General features: G+C 36.9%; 1 protein-coding gene across 5 annotated transcripts in view; it reads left to right on the top strand.

The window, feature by feature from the left end:
* Positions 1-23,716, top strand: part of RALGAPA1 (Ral GTPase activating protein catalytic subunit alpha 1) — a 269,942-nt gene that overhangs the window by 53,868 nt on the left and 192,358 nt on the right. For all 5 annotated transcript variants that reach the window (XM_066277755.1, XM_066277758.1, XM_066277759.1 and 2 more), the window contains exons 2-4: positions 4,970-5,080; positions 5,625-5,674; positions 9,817-9,874. In XM_066277755.1, coding sequence (XP_066133852.1) covers positions 4,970-5,080; positions 5,625-5,674; positions 9,817-9,874 — 219 coding nt within the window. The remainder of the gene's footprint in view (positions 1-4,969; positions 5,081-5,624; positions 5,675-9,816; positions 9,875-23,716) is intronic.

Below are 23,716 nucleotides of genomic sequence, written 5' to 3'. Positions count from 1 at the left end.
GGAAAACTGGTTTTTTTGAGGTTTGAATTAAAAATATGTAGTAGAAAATATGGTATGATTAGGTTCTCAAAGCTTATTCATAACACTATCCTAAAGAGTCATGAAATTTTATTTATGGAAACTAAATGAAATCTATTACTATTTTAGTACTTAAATCCCAAAGACCTACTACACAGTCCTAAACCTGAATCAGTTCTTTAAATCTTAGAAACTTCGATCATAATCTGTGGTTCAAATATTTATTTGAATTTTTATAAAGGAAATACTTTTTCAAGTAGTGCAAAGCAAACAACCATTTCTGAAAATAGGGAGAAAGTTTGAAATCTCACTTTTTTTAAGTGCCAACCGTCAGTTTATCACTAGGCAAAACAGTCCTCCTAAATTAAAATTTTGAGAGATTAAAGATCCCAAGACATGCTTTCTGTTCCCCAAGAGCAACTAGTATCTTTAAGAGAGTAATACCAGCTAAGGTGACATAATCAGGAACATATTGACCAAAATTAATGGAAGCATTCACAGAAAGAGAAAATAGTTGAGTTACAAGGAACTGTTTAGGACAGGCTAAGACTTAGTGTTGGGATTTTAAATTTGGTAATTTTTCTGGATTTATTTTCTTTTCCATTTTTCTGTGTTAATGTTTTATAGAGAGTTGTTTTTTAAATAAGTACAGTCCTCATATATTCATATTTTTATTGTTTCTTCCCCTATTGGATAAATTTTATGAATTGGTCAAAGTGTTTTATAAGAATTTTTATCCACTAACTAGTTCATTGCATATAGCTATTGAGTAAAATACTAAGCCTGACTTTGATGCAGTATTTTCTATTAGCATGTACCGTATGTAGTTTCCAGGCTTTGTGAACATGCTGTATGGGAAGGAAATTGAAAGATTATTTTGGCTCCTAAATTACTTTGCAAAATTTTGAATTGACTCATGTTTGCTTTTGTTCTGCTTTGATTTTTTGTTTTGCTTTGTTATTCTGAATATTTTATTTTCCTCAGGACATTAGTTATGTTTGAAACATTACTTTTAGGAAATTTAAAGATAAAAAAATAACAGCCTATTTCATTCTGTAGTTCTTTGTTACTTTAAACTACTCTGTGGAAAAAACAATACTTTTCCTGTTTATCTTAGTTGCAGTGTTTTTATTTTGATAGTTTGTAAAATATGTTTAATTAGTTGTTGTTAAAGACAGATAGTAGATACTATTTTTCTTTCAGGTTTATTTCTGGAAACCAAAAATCATAGGTAAGTAGGCACTAGATCCAGGCTGTGTGTGGTTTAAATCCCTGACTCTGCTTCTTATTTGTTATATTATTTAAACTCTGTGCCTGTTTCTTCGTCTGTAACACAGATTTCTGTAAAACACTTAGAAGAATGTCTAGCATATAGGAAACATTCAGTTTGTGTTGTTATTTTTCCATAATTCTGTGAAAAGTCACACAAGTGGCATTACAGGTTGGAACCGGGTTTGTGTTTTGATTTTAGTCAAGATGAAGCAGTGCTATTTTACCTGTCAGCTTTTCCAAGGTAAAAATTTCCACGCTACAAAATGGATACAATAAAATTAATTTATTTTATTAGTAATAAAACATACTTGAGTACGTATGTGCTCAGCACTATGCTAGGTTTTGGGAATACTAAGGTAGACAGTTTCTATATGAAAAAAGATATAGACTAGTCCTAGAGAAAACAAAAAATGATAACACTTTAAATATAAATTATTTCTGTCAAGAAGAATGTAGAGAATCCAAGATCCCCAATAGAATAGAAAAGAAAGGACATCTATCTCCTCCTTTGAGAGAGTAGAACAAAAGGAAAACAGATTTGGAAAATTCCATAGATGAGCTATCACTAAGAAATTATTACAAGTATTCATAGGAAAGATAATATACAAAAGAGAGTTTAAAGTGCTATCTATACATTGTTACTATTTAACTTTATTCTGAAATCTTCCATTTATTTTTTAAATTTATTGATTTTAGAAGAGGAGAAGGGGGAGAGAAAAACATTGATGTTTCATTTATTTATGCATTCATTGGTTGATCCTTTTTTTAAAGTTTATTGAGTCCCTGGCCGGTTGGCTCAGCGGTAGAGCGTCAGCCTGGAGTGCGGAGGACCCGGGTTCGATTCCCGGCCAGGGCACACAGGAGAAGCGCCCATTTGCTTCTCCAACCCCACCCCCTCCTTCCTCTCTGTCTCTCTCTTCCCCTCCCACAGCCAAGGCTCCATTGGAGCAAAGATGGCCCAGGTGCTGGGGATGGCTCCTTGGCCTCTACCCCAGGCGCTAGAGTGGCTCTGGTCGCGGCAGAGTGACGCCCCGGAGGGGCAGAGCATCGCCCCCTGGTGGGCAGAGCGTCGCCCCTGGTGGGCGTGCCGGGTGGATCCCGGTCGGGCGCATGCGGGAGTCTGTCTGACTGTCTCTCTCCGTTTCCAGCTTCAGAAAAATACAAAAAAAAAAAAAAAAAAAGTTTATTGATTGAATTTACAGAGACAAAGAGAGAAAGGGGAGAGAGAGAGAAGCATTCATTTGTTCCACTCAATTCTCTGTTCATTGGTCACTTCCCCCCTGACTGGGGTCCCACCTGCAACTTTGGTGTTTTGGGACCACTCTCTGTCTAACCGATTGAGCTAGCTATCCAGGGCCTCATTGGTTGATTCTTATATGTGCGCTGACCAGGGATGAAACCCGCAACTGTGGTGTATTAGGACAACACTCTAACCAACTGAACTACCCGGCCAGGGTTAACTTGAGTTTAGTAACAATTAGTAGTTTCTTCTCTATTTCATTCCCAGGTAAAAAAAAAATTATTTATTTTTGACAGAGAAAGTCAGAGAGAGGGATAGATAGGGACAGACAGACAGGAATAGAGAGAGATGAGAAGCATCAATCATCAGTTTTTCATTGCGACACCTTAGTTGTTCATTGATTACTTTCTCATATGTTCCTTGACCGCGGGCCTTCAGCAGACCGAGTAACCCCTTGCTCGAGCCAGCAACCTTGGGTCCAAGCTGGTGAGCTTTGCTCAAACCAGATGAGCCCATGCTCAAGCTAGCAACCTTGGGATCTTGAACCTGGGTCCTTTGCATCCCAGTCCAACACTATCCACTGCACCACCGCCTGGTCAGGCACCCAGGTAAAAAAAATTTGATTTTTTTTTTCAGTTGATTTTTTCAAATTTATTTTTTATGCTATAAAAGAAATATGTGATTTTCATAAACAAACTTGAATAATTGGAAGTACATAAAGTAAAAGTTTGCTGTTTCCCTTTATTTCTTTTTCAACCTTCTCAGGTAATAAGCCAAACAACAAAAATGCATGAATACATACTAATACCTACAGATGCTTTGCTTTGAATAATAAATTGTCTCCTTAGTTTGCATACAGAGCATTTTATAACATATCTTAAGGCTACTTTTTCAGTTTTATTTTTATAAAAATGCTCTACCTGACCAGGTGGTGGTACAGTGGATAGAGCATTGGACTGAGACACAGAGGACCCAAGTTTGAAACCCCGAGGTCACTGGCTTGAGCACGTGCTTACCAGCTTAAGCAACGGGTCCCTGGCTTGAAGCCCAAGGTCGCTGGCTTGAGCAAGGGGTCACTCGTTCTGCTGTAGCCTCCTCTACCCTGGTCAAGGCACATATGAGAAAGCAATCAATAAATAACTAAAGTGCTACAATGAAGAATTGATGCTTCTCAACTCTCTCCCTTCCTATCTGTCTGTCCCTATATGTCTCTGAAAAAAAAATACTGTAAGCTCTAACCAGAATGAGTCATTTTCTGGATCTTATTATGCTTCACATGTTTCTCATTTTGTGTGTGTGTTTATGTGAAGAATGCCCTTCCCGTTCAACCCCACCAGTTCATGTCAAATTCCTTCCTTTTCCTAAAGGTCTTTTCAAGTAATATATCCTCAGGCATTTCTTCTTTCTCTACTCTCATCTCTCATTAAACTTTGAAAGTAGGCCTTGGCTGGTTGGCTCAGTGGTAGAGCGTTGGCCTGGCGTGCAGAAGTCCTGGGTTCGATTCCCGGCCAGGGCACACAGGAGAAGCACCCATCTGCTTCTCCACCCCTCCCCCTCTTCTTCCTCTCTGTCTCTCTCTTCTCCTCCCGCAGCGAGGCTCCATTGGAGCAAAGATGGCCCAGGCGCTGGGGATGGCTCCTTGGCCTCTGCCCCAGGCGCTAGAGTGGCTCTGGTCGCAACAGAGTGATGCCCCAGATGGGCAGAGCATCGCCCCCTGGTGGGCAGAGTGTCGCCCCCTGGTGGACGTGCCGGGTGGATCCCGGTTGGGCGCATGCAGGAGTCTGTCTGTCTCTCCCCGTTTCCAGCTTCAGAAAAAAAAACAAAAAAAACAAAAAAAACTTTGAAAGTAATTTTCTGTTTCTGAATTTTCATTATATTTTGTCACTCATTTTTAAAACCCGACACTTTCTACTGTGCGTACAGTTACACGTATGCTTAGTTTTATGTGTCCTGGACTATACTGACAGTTCCTTTAGAGCAGTGTTATCTATCTGTATTTGAGCTTTGTAATACTTAAAGTGCTTATTTATAAATCCTGTTGTTAAGTACCTATTTAGTATTTTAGATGTGTATATTACTCATGGAAATACTGATTTTAAAGTGTCTTAGGGGAAAGTTAGAGGCATAGCTGTGAATTGAAATTAGAACTTGATTTTTTTTCTTTTTGGTTATTTTGTGTAAATCTCTGAGACATTGTCTTCTTATAGGAAGCAATGATTATCATGACTTGAATGTTTTTAAAATTAAAGCTAAAGTCTTTATAAACTAAAGCTTTGGGAACAAGGATATAGATAAATACATACCTCAAGTATTTAATAGGATAGAATTTTAGGAGCAGTTATTTGACTTTAGAAGGAAACTTGTCACTAGCGCATTTTCTGAACATAATTTAACATGTAAGTAATTAGTAATCGCTATCTGTTTCCATTTATTTTTCAGAGAATGCAGAGTCTATCGATCTTAAACAGTTTTTTGACCAACATTTTTCACATATATATTATGTGTTCTTTGAGAATTTTGTGACTATTGAAGCTAGTCTGAAACAGAAAGGTAAGTTGTTAAAAATCAATTCTGGTTAATATTGATGTTTCAGATAATTGTCATATATGGTCAGTTAAAATTGGACATTGGAATTTTAGTATTACTTTACTCTTTTTTGTCAGGACAGTTTTTAATATCTCTGTAATAACTATGGGCTAGTACTGCTATTCTTCTTTTGAGAAGGCTTAGGAGTTTGACTCTTTTACTGGTCCCTTTTACTTGTTTTCCTCACATTTTTTGCTCTGCCCTACGGGCATGTACCAGGTTTGAGCAGTCATTTTCATAATTTTGTTTTCAGAGCTTATTTAAAGTTTTCCACAATATATTATGATTTGTTTTTAGACATGAACATGTTGAATCTAAATTTAATTGTTGAACAAGAGTAGAGATGCTGTGATACTATGTTCACATTGAACAGAATATACTTTAAACATTGTATTAAAAAATCACTGAGGAAAATCTTGAGTACTAGAAATATTTTAAGCTACTTAAATAGTTAACAATGAGGATAAAATGATAATGTTGAAAATATTTTTCTGTAAAAATGTTTTAGGTCACAAGTCTCAAAGGGAGGAATTGGATGCTATACTTTTTATTTTTGAGGTAAGTGTCTGCTATGCTAGTCTAACATTTTCCCCCCCCAAAATAGTTCTTGGAACATACAAAGGAATATATTGAACTATAAAGTATATAATAAAACTCTCTGAATCTGCTGTACTGTTCAAAAATTGAATCATGTTTTTTAACTTAAAAATATATCTCACTTAATTATTTTTTTTTAGTTGTATTGTTTTTAGGTATAGATACAATTTGTTTTTGCACATTTGACTCCAGGAAATTGGAGCTATATTTAATGTGTTTGTAAAATTGCTATATAAATTTGAGGGAGGTTTGCACAAATGGAGAATTTTTTTTAATTTTAAAAAAAATTTTATATGTTGATTTTAGCCAGAGAGGAAGGGAGAGAGAAAGAGACGTTCTTGTGGATTGAGCCGGCAACCTCTGCACTTTGGGCCGATGCTCTAACCAATGGAAATTTCTGGCAAGAGCTGGAGAATTTTATTTTTTTAATTCCAAAACATTCTTACCTGAGAGGATAACTTTACCTAAGGAATTTATATTATAGTTTCTACTTTAACTGCTTGTCATTGCAAGCTTGTATAAAGAAATTTTAAATATTTTATAAATTGGTGTTCTACATTACTTTGGATTGGTGTGGAATAAGTCTTCATTGCTAAATAAAAGAAGGAAATAGCAACATTTGATACTTTGCTAAAATTTGTTTTTTATTTTTACCACAATATTAAAAATTAGGGTACCCCTACCCCTACCATATATCTGCTTTTAAAGTGATTCCTTGCTCATCATTCTGCTTTGAAATCAAACAGTGATTGGAGTTTTCTGATCTTTATCAAGAATTTAGAGATCTGGAGAAAACCAACATTAGACTGTGTGACTTGAAAGACATAATAAAGAATTTGGAAATCACTTTCTAAACATTGAGCTGTTTTGTGTTCTGTGAATTACAGATAATTCACTGTTTTTTATTTTGATATGATTTAGAAGAATTTGAACAGTGTGATTGATATCTCTCTTACCAATTTAGTCACAGGTAAAAAAAAGAAAGTATTTCTTTCTTCAAAATTCCAGACAGAAGTAACTGGTGTTGGTACCTGTTCTGCATTTAATTTTCATTAGTCATTAACCCTGAGGGATTTGCTTACATTTACCTCCTCAAGTGTTTGCATGAAGTTTTTGCAAGGGGAATGTTAAAACAGATTTTTGGAAAGAATAAAAGTGGCCACAGGGAAAGCAAAATAATAATTGCTAGAAAGTATTCCTTCAGCCTTTTATGCCTGCTTCTTATTCAGGAAAATGAAATGATTGATAAGTTAACAGAAGCTCTTTCAGGTATTTCTTCTATTGAAAAATAATATGTATTTTTCTACATGTAATATATACTGATGAGTTACTTCTGAACAGTAACGTTTGTCTTTAATAAATCACTAGCCTTACCAGGTGGTGGCGCAGTGGATAGAGCGTTGGACTGGGATACGGAGAACCCAGGTTCGAGACCCCAAGGTCGCCAGCTTGAGTGTGGGCTCATCTGGTTTGAGCAAAAGCTCACCAGCTTGGACCTAAGGTCACTGGCTTGAGCAAGGGGTTACTTGGTCTGCTGAAGCTCCACAGTCAAGGAACGTATGAGAAAGCAATCAATGAACAACTAAGGTGTCGCAAGGAAAAACTGATGATTGATGCTTCTCATCTCTCTCCGTTCCTGTCTCTCTGTCCCTATCTGTCCCTCTCTCTGACTCTTTCTCTGTTTCTGTAAAAAAAAAAAAAAGTCACTAAATTTTACTAGGAAAAAAGATGTTAGATACAGGGTTTTCATCTTTCGGAAAAAAAATATTCAAATAGGGTTTTCATCCTTTGGGGGGAAAAAATACTCAATTTCTGTGCTGTTTTCTAATTGTAAGAGACAATAAACATTATACCTTTAGAGACTAATGATGATTTTTTAAACCATTTTTTGTTTTATTTTAGATTTTATTTAGGGAGAGAGAGAAAAAGAGAGACAGAAGGGGGAAGAGCAGGAAGCATCAACTCCCATATGTGCCTTGACCAGGCAAGCCCAAGGTTTTGAACCGGCGACCTCAGCGTTCCAGGTCGACAATGATTTTTTTTTTTTGACAATGATTTTTTTTAATGAAAAGAATTATAAAGCGATTTTCTTTCTCAAATCAAAGGCTTCATTATGTAATATTTATAATATGGCATAAGATTTATATTCTGCTTTCTGTGTGGTTAAGAGTACACACAATTTCCCTTACTGGTGGTGGCACAGTGGATAGAGTGTTCAAAATCCAGAGATCTCCAGCTTGAGCACAGGCTCATCCAGTTTGAGTATGGGATTATCAAAATGATCCCATCGGCTCGGCTTGAGAACCCCCCCCACCCCCCCTTCGCATCAAGGCACGTATGAGAAGCAATCAACGAACAACTAAAGTGCTGCAAATACAAGATGATGCTTCTCATCTCTCTCCCTTTCTGTCTCTTTTTTTCTCTCCTGCCCCCTGCACATGTGCGTATGCCAAAATAATAGTACACAGAGTTTTACTCATTTTTATATTTGCCACATCCAAACATAGACATATCTGTTTACATTTTTTAAGAGGTTAAATCTAAATTATAATTTTATAGTCATAATTTAGGAATGCTTTTGGGTAGGCAAAAACTTGTGTTTTCAACTTTCTATAGTTTTTTCTTTCCTTACCAAAATAAATATAATTATACAATTGTTAGCTAACTGTGGGAGAAATATGAAGAGATTAAAGATAAAGAAATTTATGTATCTCATGTGGAACCAGTATTTGTGAAGAGCCTTGTAATTTCTTCATTATCTCTTGATGAGATGGACTAAAGAAAACCCTATCAAAGGGAAGGTAGAGAAGCGTAATACATGCATGCTCTCCTTTGAGCAGAATAGTATAAAAGCACAGGTTTAGAGACTGTCATATCGAGGGTAGAATCTCTGTTGTTCTATTTTCTAACTGAAGCACTTAACCCATTTTCTCATTTGTCAAATGAGATTAAAAACTTTTTTTTAGGAGAGTTGCAAAGATTAATAAGATACCATTGTATAAAGTGTGTAGTTTAGTTTAGCTTGTATGAACATTCAATTAATGGTGTTTCTAAATATACTGCTCACAGAACTTAGAGGATATTTCAGAATGAACATGAAGCGATAAAACATTTGATTTTATTTTTGTTAAACAAGAACATCAGAAAAGCAAACAAGTCAAAGAAAGTTTGATTATGCAAATTAGATGCAAACTTAATTATCATGATTGAGTAGCAAGTGACATATCAAATGCTTTTTTTATTACTTTATATTCATTTTGAAATATCCCCTAATTTTTGTGAGCAGTGTAATAATAGTAGTAAGAGTAGAAATAACACCAAACACACACAAATGTCATTCAATAAACTGTGTACTGAGAGCTTAGTTTAGTAGCATGTACAGTAACAGTGGATCTAGAATAATCCACACATATGTAATATGTAAAAGAGCTTAAAGGAAAATTTTTGAAAGTATTCTATGTAATAAGTGTTTATTTCCAATTTATAGAAACTATTAACTAGGTCTCTTGAATTTTCAAATTTTGTTCTCAAACCTATAGTCATTGTAACAAATAAGTAATTTGGGTTCACATGAATTGAATTAGCTCAGTACAACTATTTCATGTGAGTTTTATGAAATCAAAATATTTCCCTGTGATTTATCAAAATAGGAGAAATAACTGCTTGAAGAAAGAAAATGTCATAAATCCTAGTATCTGAAAGAATTCAAAAACTTATCAGTAATATCCATAATTGAGAAAGATTGGTAAATAAGCATTTTGAAATATATTAGAATAAGTATTTAATCACTATGGAGAAATATACTTACTTTCCATGTCATTGTAGAGGATAAATTTTATTAGTTTACTGTTTCAGTTTTTGTTAGTGTAGCTTGTTGTTTTTTGGGGGGTTCAGATGTTGATCACATGCCTGTGTGGGTACAGTGCCAGTGCTGTCAGGTTAGCTTGGAGATGAACTGGTATTTGTAACACTGTCTTTTACATAAGAAACTCTTAAATCCTTAGTGTAAGATCTTTAATTTTGTATTTTGTGCAAAATGTGGACTCATTCCTTGCTTTTCATTCTTTTTTCTTTGTTGTTGTTTTATTTATATTGATTTTTAGAAAATTTTACAACTTCTTCCAGAAAGAATTCATCAGCGATGGCAGTTTCACAGTATTGGTAAGTAATTTTAATGTGTACTTTACATTTGAAATAATGATAATATGAGAAAATGTTCTTTAATGGTTTGTCATTATTTAATGAATTCATAGTTTATGCTTTAGTAAAAACAAATAATACAGGACTAGACTTATTGGAATGTAAGTTAAAAACAAAGATACAGGATTTCCTGTCAAAATGGTATATTAAATTTCTTTGATACACTTGTTCTTGTACTCTATATATATTAGCAATGATGGTAATATTTTATTTATTTATTTATTTATTTATTTTCATTTTTCCGAAGCTGGAAATGGGGAGTCAGTCAGACAGACTCCTGCATGCGCCCGACTGGGATCCACCCGGCACGCCCACCAGGGGGCTATGCTCTGCCCCTCTGGGGCGTCACTGTGTTGCATCCAGAGCCATTCTAGCACCTGAGGCAGAGGCCACAGAGCCATCTTCAGCACCCGGGTCATCTTTGCTCCAATGGAGCCTTGGCTGCGGGAGGGGAAGAGAGAGACAGAGAGGAAGAAGAGGGGGAGGGGTGGAGAAGCAGACGGGCGCCTCTCCTGTTTGCCCTGGCCGGGAATTGAACCCAGGACTCCCGCACGCCAGGCCGACGCTGTACCACTGAGCCAACCGACCCGGGCCCAATGATGGTAATATTATAAAATCAAGAACAGGCTCAGCATAAGAACAAATTTCTTTGTGAATGAGGAATGGAAAAGTAAATAAAGCAAAGTGCCAAGTAAAGCAGAAGCAGTGGGCTTCAGATTTGAAAGCAAGCAGTGTCAGCTGTTAGTTTCCCCCACAAAAGAAGAAAAACTGGAGTTAAGCTTGCTGCCTTAAAGATGAATAGAGCTTTCTAGATTATGAAACAGAGCTGAAAAGAAAAAGTAGGGGAAAGCTCTGCTGTGTATTCCTGTCAAGAAACCAAGCAGTCAGGAGATTACAGACTTGCTGTTACCAGGCTTTAAACCAAGATGCTTGCTGGCTTTGAGTTTGGTTCTGTAACAGTTGTCGTGTCACCACAGTGCTCTCTCAATATGTCATAATAAGACATTTCCCCCCTCATACTATAGAGGAGTCTGCAGGTAGGCAATTGCTGGCTACGGTTCACTGTCTCAGTGATACAGGACTGACGGCTAGTGATTCTCCTGACCCTTCTCTCATGGGGATGGCCACTAGATCTGTGTTGTTGAAGTAAAATGTTATAACCCTTATGTTCATTTGTAAAAATTGCATTTGTTTCTTTTAAAAATGAGTCATAGATTTATTTAGGCCCTATCTTTCTTAATTAGTTACAACAAATGAAATCTCTGAGACTTTGAAACTGTTAGCTGTCCCAATTAGAAGTTCCAGAAACAAGAATGCTGGACATACATACGGAAGGGGTGTTATGGATACAGGGGCTAAAAATCCAAAATAGTAAAGCCTTTTAGAATAAACTTTTTTAGATAAACTTTGAGACTAACAATGAGGTACCCATAGTATGTAATATGATAGTATTACAACTCAGTAATAAGAAAAGTCAATTTTTAAAAATAGGCAAAATACTTGAATAGGCATTACAGTCGTCCCTCGCCATATTGTGGTTCACTCACTGTATCGCGGATTTTTAAATTGTATATATTTAATTTTGTATCACAGATTTTTTGCTATGTTGCGGGATTTTGCAGTATATAGGTATTTTTATATATTATTTTAATTATTTTTGCAGTAAAATAAGCATTTTCTAACCTAAAAACCTGAAAACAATTTAAAAAATATTAAAACATTAACAGAATATTAAATTGAAATAAAGCCTTAAAATATATATAAATAATAAAATAAATATAAAGTCACTACTTTGCAGACTTTTGCCTATCTCCGGGCATTCTGGAGCCTAACTCCCATGAAAGACGAGGGACCATTGTACACCAAAGAAGACATAAGCATTGCTAATAAGGTGCTAAATAGAATAGTGAAATCCTATTTTGTATTTCATAATTCTAAAAATGGCCTTGAAGGTTGTCTGTGAAGCAACTTTTTGAGACACCTGGACTTCAGAAGTTTACTGTTTCTCCTGAGGAATGTACCCTTAAATCTCCTTAGCATCTTTAGGCTATCTAGTTGTTATGATTAATAATATTCCAACAAATATCTAATTTGAGAATATATGTAAGTGGTTATTTTAATTTTGTTTTTTGTCACTCAGAAGAATCCTAAAAGTGTTTCATTTTTTGGTCTTGTGTATAAAGGAAAATAAACCAGTGACTCCAGTTGATTGTCATTTAGTTGAAAATACTTTTTTTTTTTGTATTTTTCTGAAGTGAGAAACAGGGAGGCAGAGAAACATACTTCTGCACATGCCTGACCGGGATCCACCCGGCAGGCCCACTAGGGGGTGATGCTCTGCCTATCTGGGGTGTTGCTCTGTTGCAACCGGAGCCATTCTGACCCATTCTAGCACCTGCGGCCTGGGCCATCTTTGCTCCAATGGAACTTTGGCAGCAGAAGGGGAAGAGAGAGATAGAGAGAAAGGAGAGGGAGAGGGGTGGAGAAGCAGGTGGGCGCTTCTCCTGTGTGCCCTGGCCGGGAATTAAACCTAAGACATCCACTCGCCTGACTGACGCTCTACCACTGAGCCAACTGGCCAGGGGTAGTTGAAAATACTTTTTAATATCCTCTATGGTTTCTTTGACCCATTTACCTACTAAGAATATTTTTCTCTTTTAACTTTTTAAATATATATATATTTTTTTCATTTTTCTGAAGCTGGAAACAGGGAGAGACAGTCAGACAGACTCCCACATGCGCCCGACCGGGATCACCTGGCACTCCCACCAGGGGCAACGCTCTGCCCACCAGGGGGCGATGCTCTGCCCATCCTGGGCGTCGCCATGTTGCAACCAGAGCCACTCTAGCGCCTGGGGCAGAGGCCACAGAGCCATCCCCAGCGCCCGGGCCATCTTTGCTCCAATGGAGCCTTGGCTGCGGGAGGGGAAGAGAGAGACAGAGAGGAAAGTGTGGCGGAGGGGTGGAGAAGCAAATGGGCGCTTCTCCTGTGTGCCCTGTCCGGGAATCGAACCCGGGTCCTCCGCACGCTAGGCCGACGCTCTACCGCTGAGCCAACCGGCCAGGGCCTAAATATTTGATATTACCACTGATCACAGATTTTTTTTCTTTGTGATTTCTAACTTAATATTGATCTTTTTAAAGTTTTTGAGATATTTTGTAGTTCAGAATAGTTTCTCCTGGAGAATGTTTCACTGTGCTTTAAGATATATATTCTTATAGTCATTTAAACAATTACATCAATGCAGTGGTTCTCAAAGTGTGTGTTGGGCACACTGGTGCACCCTAGAAGATTTCCAGGTACACCCTATGGTATTTAAGAGAAATATGTGCCTATTGGGGACCGAAAAACCAACAAGGTTTTTGGAGTTTAGATTTTTGGGGTACAGAGGCATGGAGAATTGGCTGTAAGCTGACAGTCTCCCCAACCTCCCACCTCACTTGCCTGATTAGGTTGCAAAAGGCTGTTAAGCTGTGGTGCTGGATTGTTTACACTACCCCCCATGGTCCTCGGAAAGACTGGAGGCAAGTTTCTTCTATCCTTTGTTTGGTGTAAAGTTAAGATGATATGTATGGTGGGGTTTTTGCATTCAACACAAGAGTAAAAAGAGGAATTCTTCAATGTATTGACAAGGAAATGAGAGTTTGCCTTTCAAATATATGCCCAAACATTGAAGAAATCTCTAGGACACACAGGCTCATGTTTCTCATAAACACAAGAATGAAAAAACTTAACACATTTGCCCTGGGACCTGCCAAATTTACTAAATCTTTCTAAGAATGTATCTATATATAAAAAGAGATAACTTTGTTGTTGTTGTTTTTATTTTTTAATCCCTCTTTTTTGCCTGACCTGTGCTGGTGCAGTGGATAAAGCGTCGACCTGGAAATGCTGAGGTCGCCGGTTCGAAACCCTGGGCTTGCCTGGTCAAGGCACATATGGGAGTTGATGCTTCCAGCTCCTCCCCCCTTCTCTCTCTATCCTTCTCTCTCTCCTCCTTAAAAAAATGAAAAAAATAAATAAAATTTAAAAAATCTCTCTTTTTTATGAATTCTAAAAAGCATAACTCAAAAATTATAACAGACCTGTGGTGGCGCAGTGGATAAAGCGTCGACCTGGAAATGCTGAGGTCGCCGGTTCGAAACCCTGGGCTTGCCTGGTCAAGGCACATATGGGAGTTGATGCTTCCAGCTCCTCCCCCCTGTCTCTCTCTCTCTCTCTGTCTCGCTCTCTGTCTCTCTCTCCCTCTCTCTCTCCTCTCTAAAATGAATAAATAAAAAATAAAATAAAAAAAAATTATAACAAAAATATTTCTTAATGTCAGAATAAATTTAATTTTATTATATTTATTTCATTTAATTACCATAAAAGCACGGTTGGGCTTTATATATATTTTTTAATATTTGACTTAATTATTATAACATATTTCTCAGAAATTTGTATATAGTGCACCTACGATTATTTGTAGGATTTTAATTTTTTTTTATTTATTTTATTTATTCATTTTTAGAGAGGGGAGAGAGAGAAACAGAGAAAGAGAAAGAGACAGAGAGAGAGAGAGAGAGAGAGAAGGGGGGAGGAGCTGGAAGCATCAACTCCCATATGTGCCTTGACCAGGCAAGCCTAGGGTTTTGAACCGGCGACCTCAGCATTTCCAGGTCGACGCTTTATCCACTGCGCCACCACAGGTCAGGCCTATTTGTAGGATTTTAAATGCGCCCCAACTTCAAAAAGTTTGAGACCACTGCCTTAATGTATTGCAATGATATGATTATTATTTTTTTTTATAATAAATTTTTATTAATGGTAATGGGATGACATTAATAATCAGGGTACCTATATTCAAAGAAAACATGTCTAGGTTATTTTGTCATTAAATTATGTTGCAAACCCCTTGCCCAAAGTCAGATTATCCTCCGTCACCCTCTATCTAGTTCTCTGTGCCCCTCCCCCTCCCCCTAACTCTCTCCCTCCCTCCCTCCCATGTCCTCCCTCCCCCCCACCCTTGGTAATCACCACACTCTTGTCCATGTCTCTTAGTCTCATTTTTATGTTCCACCAATGTATGGAATCATGTAGTTCTTGTTTTTTTCTGATTTACTTATTTCACTTCTTATAATGTTATAAAGATCCCACCATTTTGCTGTAAATGATCTGATGTCATCATTTCTTATGGCTGAGTAGTATTCCATAGTGTATATGTGCCACATCTTCTTTATCCAGTCTTCTATTGAAGGGCTTTTTGGTTGTTTCCATGTCTTGGCCACTGTGAACAGTGCTGCAATGAACATGGGGCTACATGTGTCTTCACGTATCAATGTTTCTGAGGTTTTGGGGTATATACCCAGTAGAGGGATTGCTGGGTCATAAGGTAGTTCTATTTGCAGTTTTTTGAGGAACCACCATACTTTCCTCCATAATGGTTGTACTACTTTACAGTCCCACCAACAGTGAATGAGGGTTCCTTTTTCTCCACAGCCTCTCCAACATTTGCTATTACCCGTCTTGTTGATAATAGCTAATCTAACAGGAGTGAGGTGGTATCTCATTGTAGTTTTGATTTGCATTTCTCTAATAACTAATGAAGCTGAGCATCTTTTCATATATCTGTTGGCCATTTGTATCTCTTCCTGGGAGAAGTGTCTGTTCATGTCCTCTTCCCATTTTTTTATTGGATTGTTTGTTTGTTTGTTGTTGAGTTTTATGAGTTCTTTGTAAATTTTGGATATTAGGCCCTTATCTGAGCTGTCATTTGAAAATATCAGTTCCCATATAGTTGGCTGTCTGTTTATTTTGATATCAGTTTCTCTTGCTGAGCAAAAACTTTTTATTCTGATGTAGTCCCAGTCATTTATCTTTGCCTTCACTTCTCTTGCCATTGGAGTCAAGTTCATAAAATGTTCTTTAAAACCCAGGTCCATGATTTTAGTACCTATGTCTTCTTCTATGTACTTTATTGTTTCAGGTCTTATATTTAGGTCTTTGATCCATTTTGAATTAATTTTAGTACACGGGGACAGGCTGTAGTCGAGTTTCATTCTTTTGCATGTGGCTTTCCAGTTTTCCCAACACCATTTGTTGAAGAGGCTTTCTTTTCTCCATTGTGTGTTGTTGGCCCCTTTATCAAAGATTATTTGACCATATATATGTGGTTTTATTTCTGGGCTTTCTATTCTGTTCCATTGGTCTGAGTGTCTATTTTTCTGCCAATACCATGCTGTTTTGATTATCGTGGCCCTATAATATAGTTTAAAGTCAGGGATTGTAATGCCCCCAGCTTCATTCTTTTTCCTTAGGATTGTTTTGGCTATTCGGGGTTTTTTATAGTTCCATATAAATCTGATGATTTTTTGTTCCATTTCTTTAAAAAATCTCATAGGGATTTTGATGGGAATTGCATTAAATTTGTATATTGCTTTGGGTAATATGGCCATTTTGATTATATTTATTCTTCCTATCCAAGAACAAGGAATATTTTTCCATCTCATTGTATCTTTTTCGATTTCCCTTAACAATGCTTTGTAATTTTCATTATATAGGTCCTTTATGTTCTTTGTTATGTTTATTCCTAGGTATTTTATTTTTTTTGTTGCAATTGTGAAGGGGATTATTTTTTTGAGTTCGTTTTCTAATATTTCATTGTTGGCATATAGAAAGGCTATGGACTTTTGTATGTTAATTTTGTATCCTGCGACCTTACTGTATTGGTTTATTGTTTCTAATAATCTTTTTGTGGAGTCCTTCGGGTTTTCGATGTATAGGATCATATCATCAGCAAAAAGTGATACCTTTACTTCTTCTTTTCCGATATGGATGCCTTTTATTTCTTTGTCTTGTCTGATTGCTCTGGCCAGAACTTATAACACCACGTTAAATAAGAGTGGAGAGAGTGGACAACCCTGTCTTGTTCCTGATTTAAGGTAGAAAGTCCTCAGTTTTATGCCGTTTAATAGATGTTGGCTGATGGTTTATCATATATGGCCTTTATCATGTTGAGATATTTTCCTTCTATACCCATTTTGTTGAGAGTCTTAAACATAAAATTGTGTTGTATTTTATCAAAAACCTTTTCTGCATCTATTGATAAGATCATGTGGTTTTTGTTCTTTGTTTTGTTGATATGGTGTATTACGTTAACCGTTTTGCGTATGTTGAACCATCCTTGAGATTCTGGGATGAATCCCACTTGATCATGATGTATTATTTTTTTAATATGTTGTTGTATTCGGTTTGCCAGTATTTTGTTTAGTATTTTAGCATCTGTATTCATTAGAAATATTGGTCTGTAGTTTTCTTTCTTTGTGCCATCCTTGCCAGGTTTTGGTATGAGGGTTATGTTGGCCTCATAGAATGTGTTTGGAAGTATTGCTTCTTCTTCAATTTTTTGGAAGACTTTTAGAATAGGAACCAAGTCTTCTTTGAATGTTTGATTGAATTCACTAGTATAACCGTCTGGGCCTGGACTTTTATTTTTGGGGAGGTTTTTAATAGTTTTTTCTATTTCCTCCCTGCTGATTGGTCTGTTTAGGCTTTCTGCTTCTTCATGACTCAGTCTAGGAAGGTTGTATTGTTCTAGGAATTTATCCATTTCTTCTAGATTGTTGTATTTGGTGGCATATAATTTTTCATAGTATTCTACAATAATTCTTTGTATATCTATGATGTCTGTGGTGATCTCTCCTCTCTCATTTTGGATTTTATTCATTTGAGTCCTGTGCCTTTTTTCCTTGGTGAGTCTTGCCAAGGGTTTGTCAATTTTGTTGATCTTTTCAAAGAACCAGCTCCTTGTTTTATTGATTTTTTCTATAGTTTTTCTGTTCTCTATTTCATTTATTTCTGCTCGGATTTTTATTATCTCCTTTCTTCGGCTGGTTTTGGGTTGTCTTTGTTCTTCTTTTTCTAGTTCCTTAAGGTGTGAAGTTAAGTGGTTTACTTCGGCTCTCTCTTGTTTGTTCATATAGGCCTGAAGTGATATGAGCTTTCCTCTTATTACTGCTTTTGCTGCATCCCAACGATTCTGATATGTCGTATTTTCATTTGTCTGTATATATCTTTTGATCTCTGCGCTTATTTCTTCTTTGACCCATTCATTTTTTAGAAGTATGTTGTTTAGTTTCCACATTTTGTGGGTTTTTCCCCCTCTTTTTTGCAGTTGAATTCTAGTTTCAAGGCTTTATGATCAGAAAATATGCTTGGTACAATTTCAATTTTTCTAAATTTGCTGATATTGTCTTTGTGGCCCAACATATGGTCAATTCTTGAGAATGTTCCATGTACACTAGAGAAAAATGTATACTCTGTCGCTTTGGGATGAAGTGTCCTGTAGATGTCTATCATATCCAGGTGTTATAGTATTTTGTTTAAGGCCACTATGTCTTTGTTGATTCTCTGTTTGGATGACCGATCTAGAGCCGTCAGCGGTGTATTGAGGTCTCCAAGTATGATTGTATTTTTGTTAGTTTTTGTTTTAAGGTCAATAAGTAGCTGTCTTATATATTTTGGTGCTCCTTGGTTTGGTGCATATATATTAAGGATTGTTATGTCTTCTTGATTCAACTTCCCCTTAATCATTATGAAATGATCATTTTTGTCTCTGAGTACTTTTTCTGTCTTGTAGTCAGCATTATTAGATATGAGAATTGCTACACCTGCCTTTTTTTGGGTGTTGTTTGCTTGGAGTATTGTTTTCCAGTCTTTCACTTTGAATTTGTTTTTATCCTTGTTGCTTAGATGTGTTTCTTGTAGGCAGCATATAGTTGGATTTTCTTTTTTAATCCATTCTGCTACTCTGTGTCTTTTTATTGGTAAGTTTAATCCATTTTCATTTAGTGTAATTATTGACACTTGTGGGTTCCCTACCGCCATTTTATAAATTGCTTTCTGTTAGTTTTGTATCTAGTTTGATTCTTCTCTTTTGTTTTTCTATCATTTGTTTTTGTTTGTTTGTGTTCCATACTTCTTTCCTCTGTTGCTACCTTTTTTAAGTCAAGTGTTTTTGTGGTGTTTTTCTCAAGGGTGGTTACCATTAAGTAATGAAAAGGGTACCTACCATATTTATTGTAGTACCCTATCTTATAAGTATTTCTGCACTTCTTCGTCCTTTGCTACTGTTAATCTTCATCCTCTCCCCCCTTTTTTTCCTTTGTTGTCACAGTTTAAGTTTGGTTTTATTGTGTTCTTGGTGGAGCTGTTACTTGTGGTGTTGTTTTCTTTTGTTCTTTGAATCTGGTTGGAAAACCCCCCTTAGTATTTCCTGGAGTGGGGGCTTTCTGTTGATAAATTCTCTCATCTTTTCTGTATTTGTGAATGTTTTTATATCTCCTTCATACTTGAAGGATAGCTTTGATGGGTATAGTATTCTTGGCTGAAAGTTCCTCTCTTTCAGGGCTTTAAATATTGGGGTCCACTCTCTTCTAGCTTGTAGAGTTTCTGCTGAGAAATCTGATGATAATCTAATAGGCCTTCCTTTATATGTTGTACTCTTCTTTTCCCTGGCTGCCTTGAGAATTTTTTCTTTGTCATTGGTTTGTGTCATCTTTATTATGATGTGCCTTGGAGTGGGTTTGTTGGGGTTAAGAAAACTTGGTGTTCTGTTTGCTTCTTGAATTTGAGGCTTTAGTTCTTTCCACAGGCTTGGGAAGTTCTCGTCTATTATTTGTTTGAGTATATTCTCCATTCCATTTTCTTTCTCTTCTCCCTCTGATATACCTATTATTCTTATGTTATTCTTTCTGATGGAGTCAGACAATTCCTGTAGGGCTTTCTCATTTTTTATTATTTTTGAGTCTCTTTCTTCTTCTCTCTGTTGTGCCTCAAGTTGTTTGTCTTCTATTTCACTAATCCTATCTTCAATCTGGGCTGTTCTGTTAGCTAAGCTTGTTACCTCGTTTTTCAGCTCGTGAATTGAGTTTTTCATTTCTGTTTGATTTGTTTTTATAGTTTCAATTTCCTTGGTAATATATTCTTTGTGTTCATTGAGTTGTTTTCTGATCTCCCTATATTGCCTTTCTGTGTTTTTTGTATATCTCTGAATATTTTTAAGATTTCTATTTTAAATTCTCTGTCATTTAGCTCCAAGGCTTCCAATATGTTAAGTCTTTTCTCCATAGATTTTTCCACAACTATTTGTGTTACCTCTCTTTCTTTTGTATCCATAATATTCGATTTCCTCTTTCTTATCGGCATCTGAGGGTGGTCTTGTTGATAGCACTAATTAGAATTAATAAAGAGTAAAAAGTAAAAATAAATAAATAAATAAATAAAAATAAAAAAAATAAAATAAAAAAGGTAAAACACCCCACAAAAAAAAACAGTAATAATTTATTATTTCCCCCTTTTTTCTCTCTTCTCTTTCCCTCCTCTCCCCTCCTCAGGGAAATATCGTGCCTATAATGGAGGGCCTGATTTGGGGTGAAGAGTTCAAGGGGCAAAAAAAAGGGAGTAGGGACCTACTAAATGCAAAAAAAAAAAAAAAAAAAAAAAGGAAGAAAATCTTAGACAAGCATAAGATGATTTGCTTGTAAGTGATGGTCAACTAAGAGATATAATGAGAGGGATAAGAGGGAACCAGAAAAAAGGACCAAAAAAGAATAATACAGAAGAAAAAATAAATATAATAAGTAAAAATCTGTTGTATTAAGTGGAGCGAAGACTAAATACAATGGAGACCTTGGGTTGGGAGGACCCAAAATGCCACAAAAATAAACAAACAAGAAAAAAAATAAAAACAAAAGCAAAAAAGAGAAATAAAGCCAAAAAAAAGCCTTGAGTCCCAAATTAACTAATTTGTTCGTGATTAAGGATTATATGGGAGGAAAGTAAAATGAGAAAAGAAAAAACGAATAGAAAGGAAAAAATAAGAAAAAGAGAAAAACGAAGGAAGAAATAAAATAGGAAGAGAAAAAAAACAAAATAAAGCAAGACAAAAAAAAACAAAAGAGGAGAGAGTGAGAGTTAAGTGTTTTGGAGTATAACCTTAAAGGAGGGTGAGGATGAATAAGAGAAATAAAATGCAACACTCATGGGTAGTGTAGTTCAAGAAAGGGGAAGCATAAGATGGGCAGAGAATAGGAGGACCGAGGTGGAGGAAATAAAGGCAATAAGATAGAAGAAACAAACAACAACAACAAAAAAATTAGTGGATCAAGTTGTAAAGTCTGTGGATTTTTCTTGATTTTGAGAGGTTAACTTCTTCCTTTTTCTTTTCTCTCCCTCTTCCTGGTCAGTGACTCTGTACCCCAGGCTCTGCCCCTGTGTCACACTTAGGAAGGGATTTGCAATTGATGGGATTCTATGGCAATGTCATATAATTGGCTTTAGTCTTGCTGGTAGTCAAGGCTTGTTGGCGATTGCAGGGTCCAATGATGAGAGAGTTTGCTTTCCTGGATTCTCTCTCCTAGTCCCCCCTTTCTGAATTAGCAGCCTGGTGATCCAGCTATAAGGTTGCAACTGCTTCTGCCTGGGGAGTAAGAGGCTCAAAGAGCTGGGAAATCCCCTCTCTATCCCCACTCAGTGCAAGGCTTTGGGAAAGGCTCTGAGAGTCAGGGCCTCCTGTGTAATCAGGCAGGGGTGGGAGTCAATTGTTGTCAAGGTGACTGTTCAGCGCCTATCATTTAGTTGGACTTCTCAACCCAGGCTTTCCACACTTTGTAGCCTGTTTTTGCAGGGAAGAAGAGGCACTAGTCTCTGCTTGCGACTAGTGTAGTATAGATCTTATTATCTGCCAAGTCCTTCTTGTTAGCGTTTATCCCTGAATATGGAGGCTCTATCAATCAGAAGTTGCCCCCGCCCCTTTAGCGAGAGGCACTAAAAAATATCACGCCTCTTGTCTTGGATCGCTGAACTGAGAGAGATCTTATCAATTAGAACCGAGGGTGCGCAGATTTCATGGGTTAAGCTAATTTCAGTGATTGGTTCGCAGCCGTGCTCCCGAAGGTATTTTAGGCTGCCTGCGCGCGCCCCTCCCCCAACGCTTGATTGTTAGCTTGAATGGCTGGGTGAGGTGCCCCGCCCACAGAGAGAATCTCCCAAGCCTCTCCCGCTCGCCCCGCCGCTGGCGGCTGGACCGCACCAGGCGCAGGATAATGGAGCACCCTGGGTGTGCGGGCCAGCAGGGCGCCCTGGGCGCGTGGAATGCCCAAGGCACGCGCGCGAATGGGGCACTCCGGGTACCGGTGGCCGGCGACCCCCACTCACTGTGTGCGGGCCGCTGGGAACGTCAGCGGTGCTCAACCGGACCGGGCGCGCGGCCGCTTGCGGCGGCTCGGCTCGCGGCGGCGCTCGCTCTTGGCTCCCAAGTATGGGCTGACTCACCACAAGCGCACTTCCTCGCGGTTTGAAAGAACGTCCCTGTGGTAGATTCCTCCACACCCTCGTCTCTCAGATTCAAGTGATAACAGTCCTTTCGCTATCAGTTTGTGTGGAACTCCGGAATGCTCCGAGGATAAATTTTTCTGTTTCTAGTTGATAAATTTGTTGTGATTTAGGGGAGAGCTGTTGGACGCGCTGCTGACGGCGCCATTTACGTCTCAATGATATGATTATTAAAGAAAAGAAAGAACTTGAATAAATGGAATCTTAAGCAGTATTCATGAATGATAGGTTGGATAATATAAAGATAACAAATCTCTTTTAGAATTCCTGTAGAAACTTTTAAAATATAGTCTGAGAAGTTTATTCTAAAATTTATATAAAAATTAAAGCCAAAGCAACTCAGAATAGCAAATAGGAGAGGGAGGTTGTTATTTGGTATTTCTGAATCCAGTAACAAGATGTATTATAAAGTAGTAATAATTAAGGCACTGTCATTGATGTAGCTAGGCATGGACAAGTAGACTAATGGAAAGGGACATCAAGGCCAGCCAGAGACCTAGGCTTATATATTGAAATTTGAAATATGATTGCAATGGTGTTTCATTTCATTATTAACCCTCAAAGAGTTAGTACTGCAGTTAGTTATCCTTTGGGGCGAAAAAATTCTGTTTTTACCATACACAGAAATAAATTTCAGGACCTGAATTTGAAAAGCAACACTTTAAAACTTTTGAAGAGACTGGTTTATCTTTATAACTTTAAGGTAGGGTAGTATTTAATTAAACACAGTAAGTACACGTAAAAAGAAAAACATGTTGAATTGACTATACTGAAATTTAAAATTTTTGTAGGTCAGAAGATACCACCACCCCGGTCAATAAAAACATGGCTGAGTTGTTTGGGAGAATATATTTCCAATTCATAGAACTGACATAGAATTGGTAGTCAGTATGTATAAAAAACAAAGTATGTTAAACAAAACAAAGTAATTCAGCTGAAAAATATATGAAGAATGTGACAAGCCTTTTGCAGCAACTTGAATGGCCAAATGAAAAGAGGCTGAATGTCACTAGTAGACATTAAATGAAATCATTATTAAGATATTTAACACTCATCAGACTGGCGAATATTAGAGCATTTGCCTTTTTTTTTTTTTTTTTGCGAGGAATGTGTCACCACAGCAACTCTCATACACTGCCAGTAGCACTGCTAATTTTCTCAATTGCTTTGGAGAGAATTTTTCAATATTTAATAAAGTTGAAAATGAGGAATTGCATTTCTTTTTATACATCGTGGGGAATCTCATGTATACAGGGAATCATGAACAAGAACTCTTACAATAATATTCTTGGGAATAGAAAAAATTTGAAAATAAACCTAGTGTGCTAACATTAAGACGAATGGTATATTCATACAATGGAATAGAATAATACAGCTGTTTAAAATAAATTAACTAAAGCTACGTACATCAATATAAATTTTAGAAGCTA

Source organism: Saccopteryx bilineata, chromosome 4 (genome assembly GCF_036850765.1).
Source record: "Saccopteryx bilineata isolate mSacBil1 chromosome 4, mSacBil1_pri_phased_curated, whole genome shotgun sequence".
Classification (NCBI taxonomy): Eukaryota; Metazoa; Chordata; class Mammalia; order Chiroptera; family Emballonuridae; genus Saccopteryx; species Saccopteryx bilineata.
The sequence above is the reverse complement of the archived record's forward strand: the minus strand, read 5'-3'. Positions and strand labels throughout refer to the sequence as shown.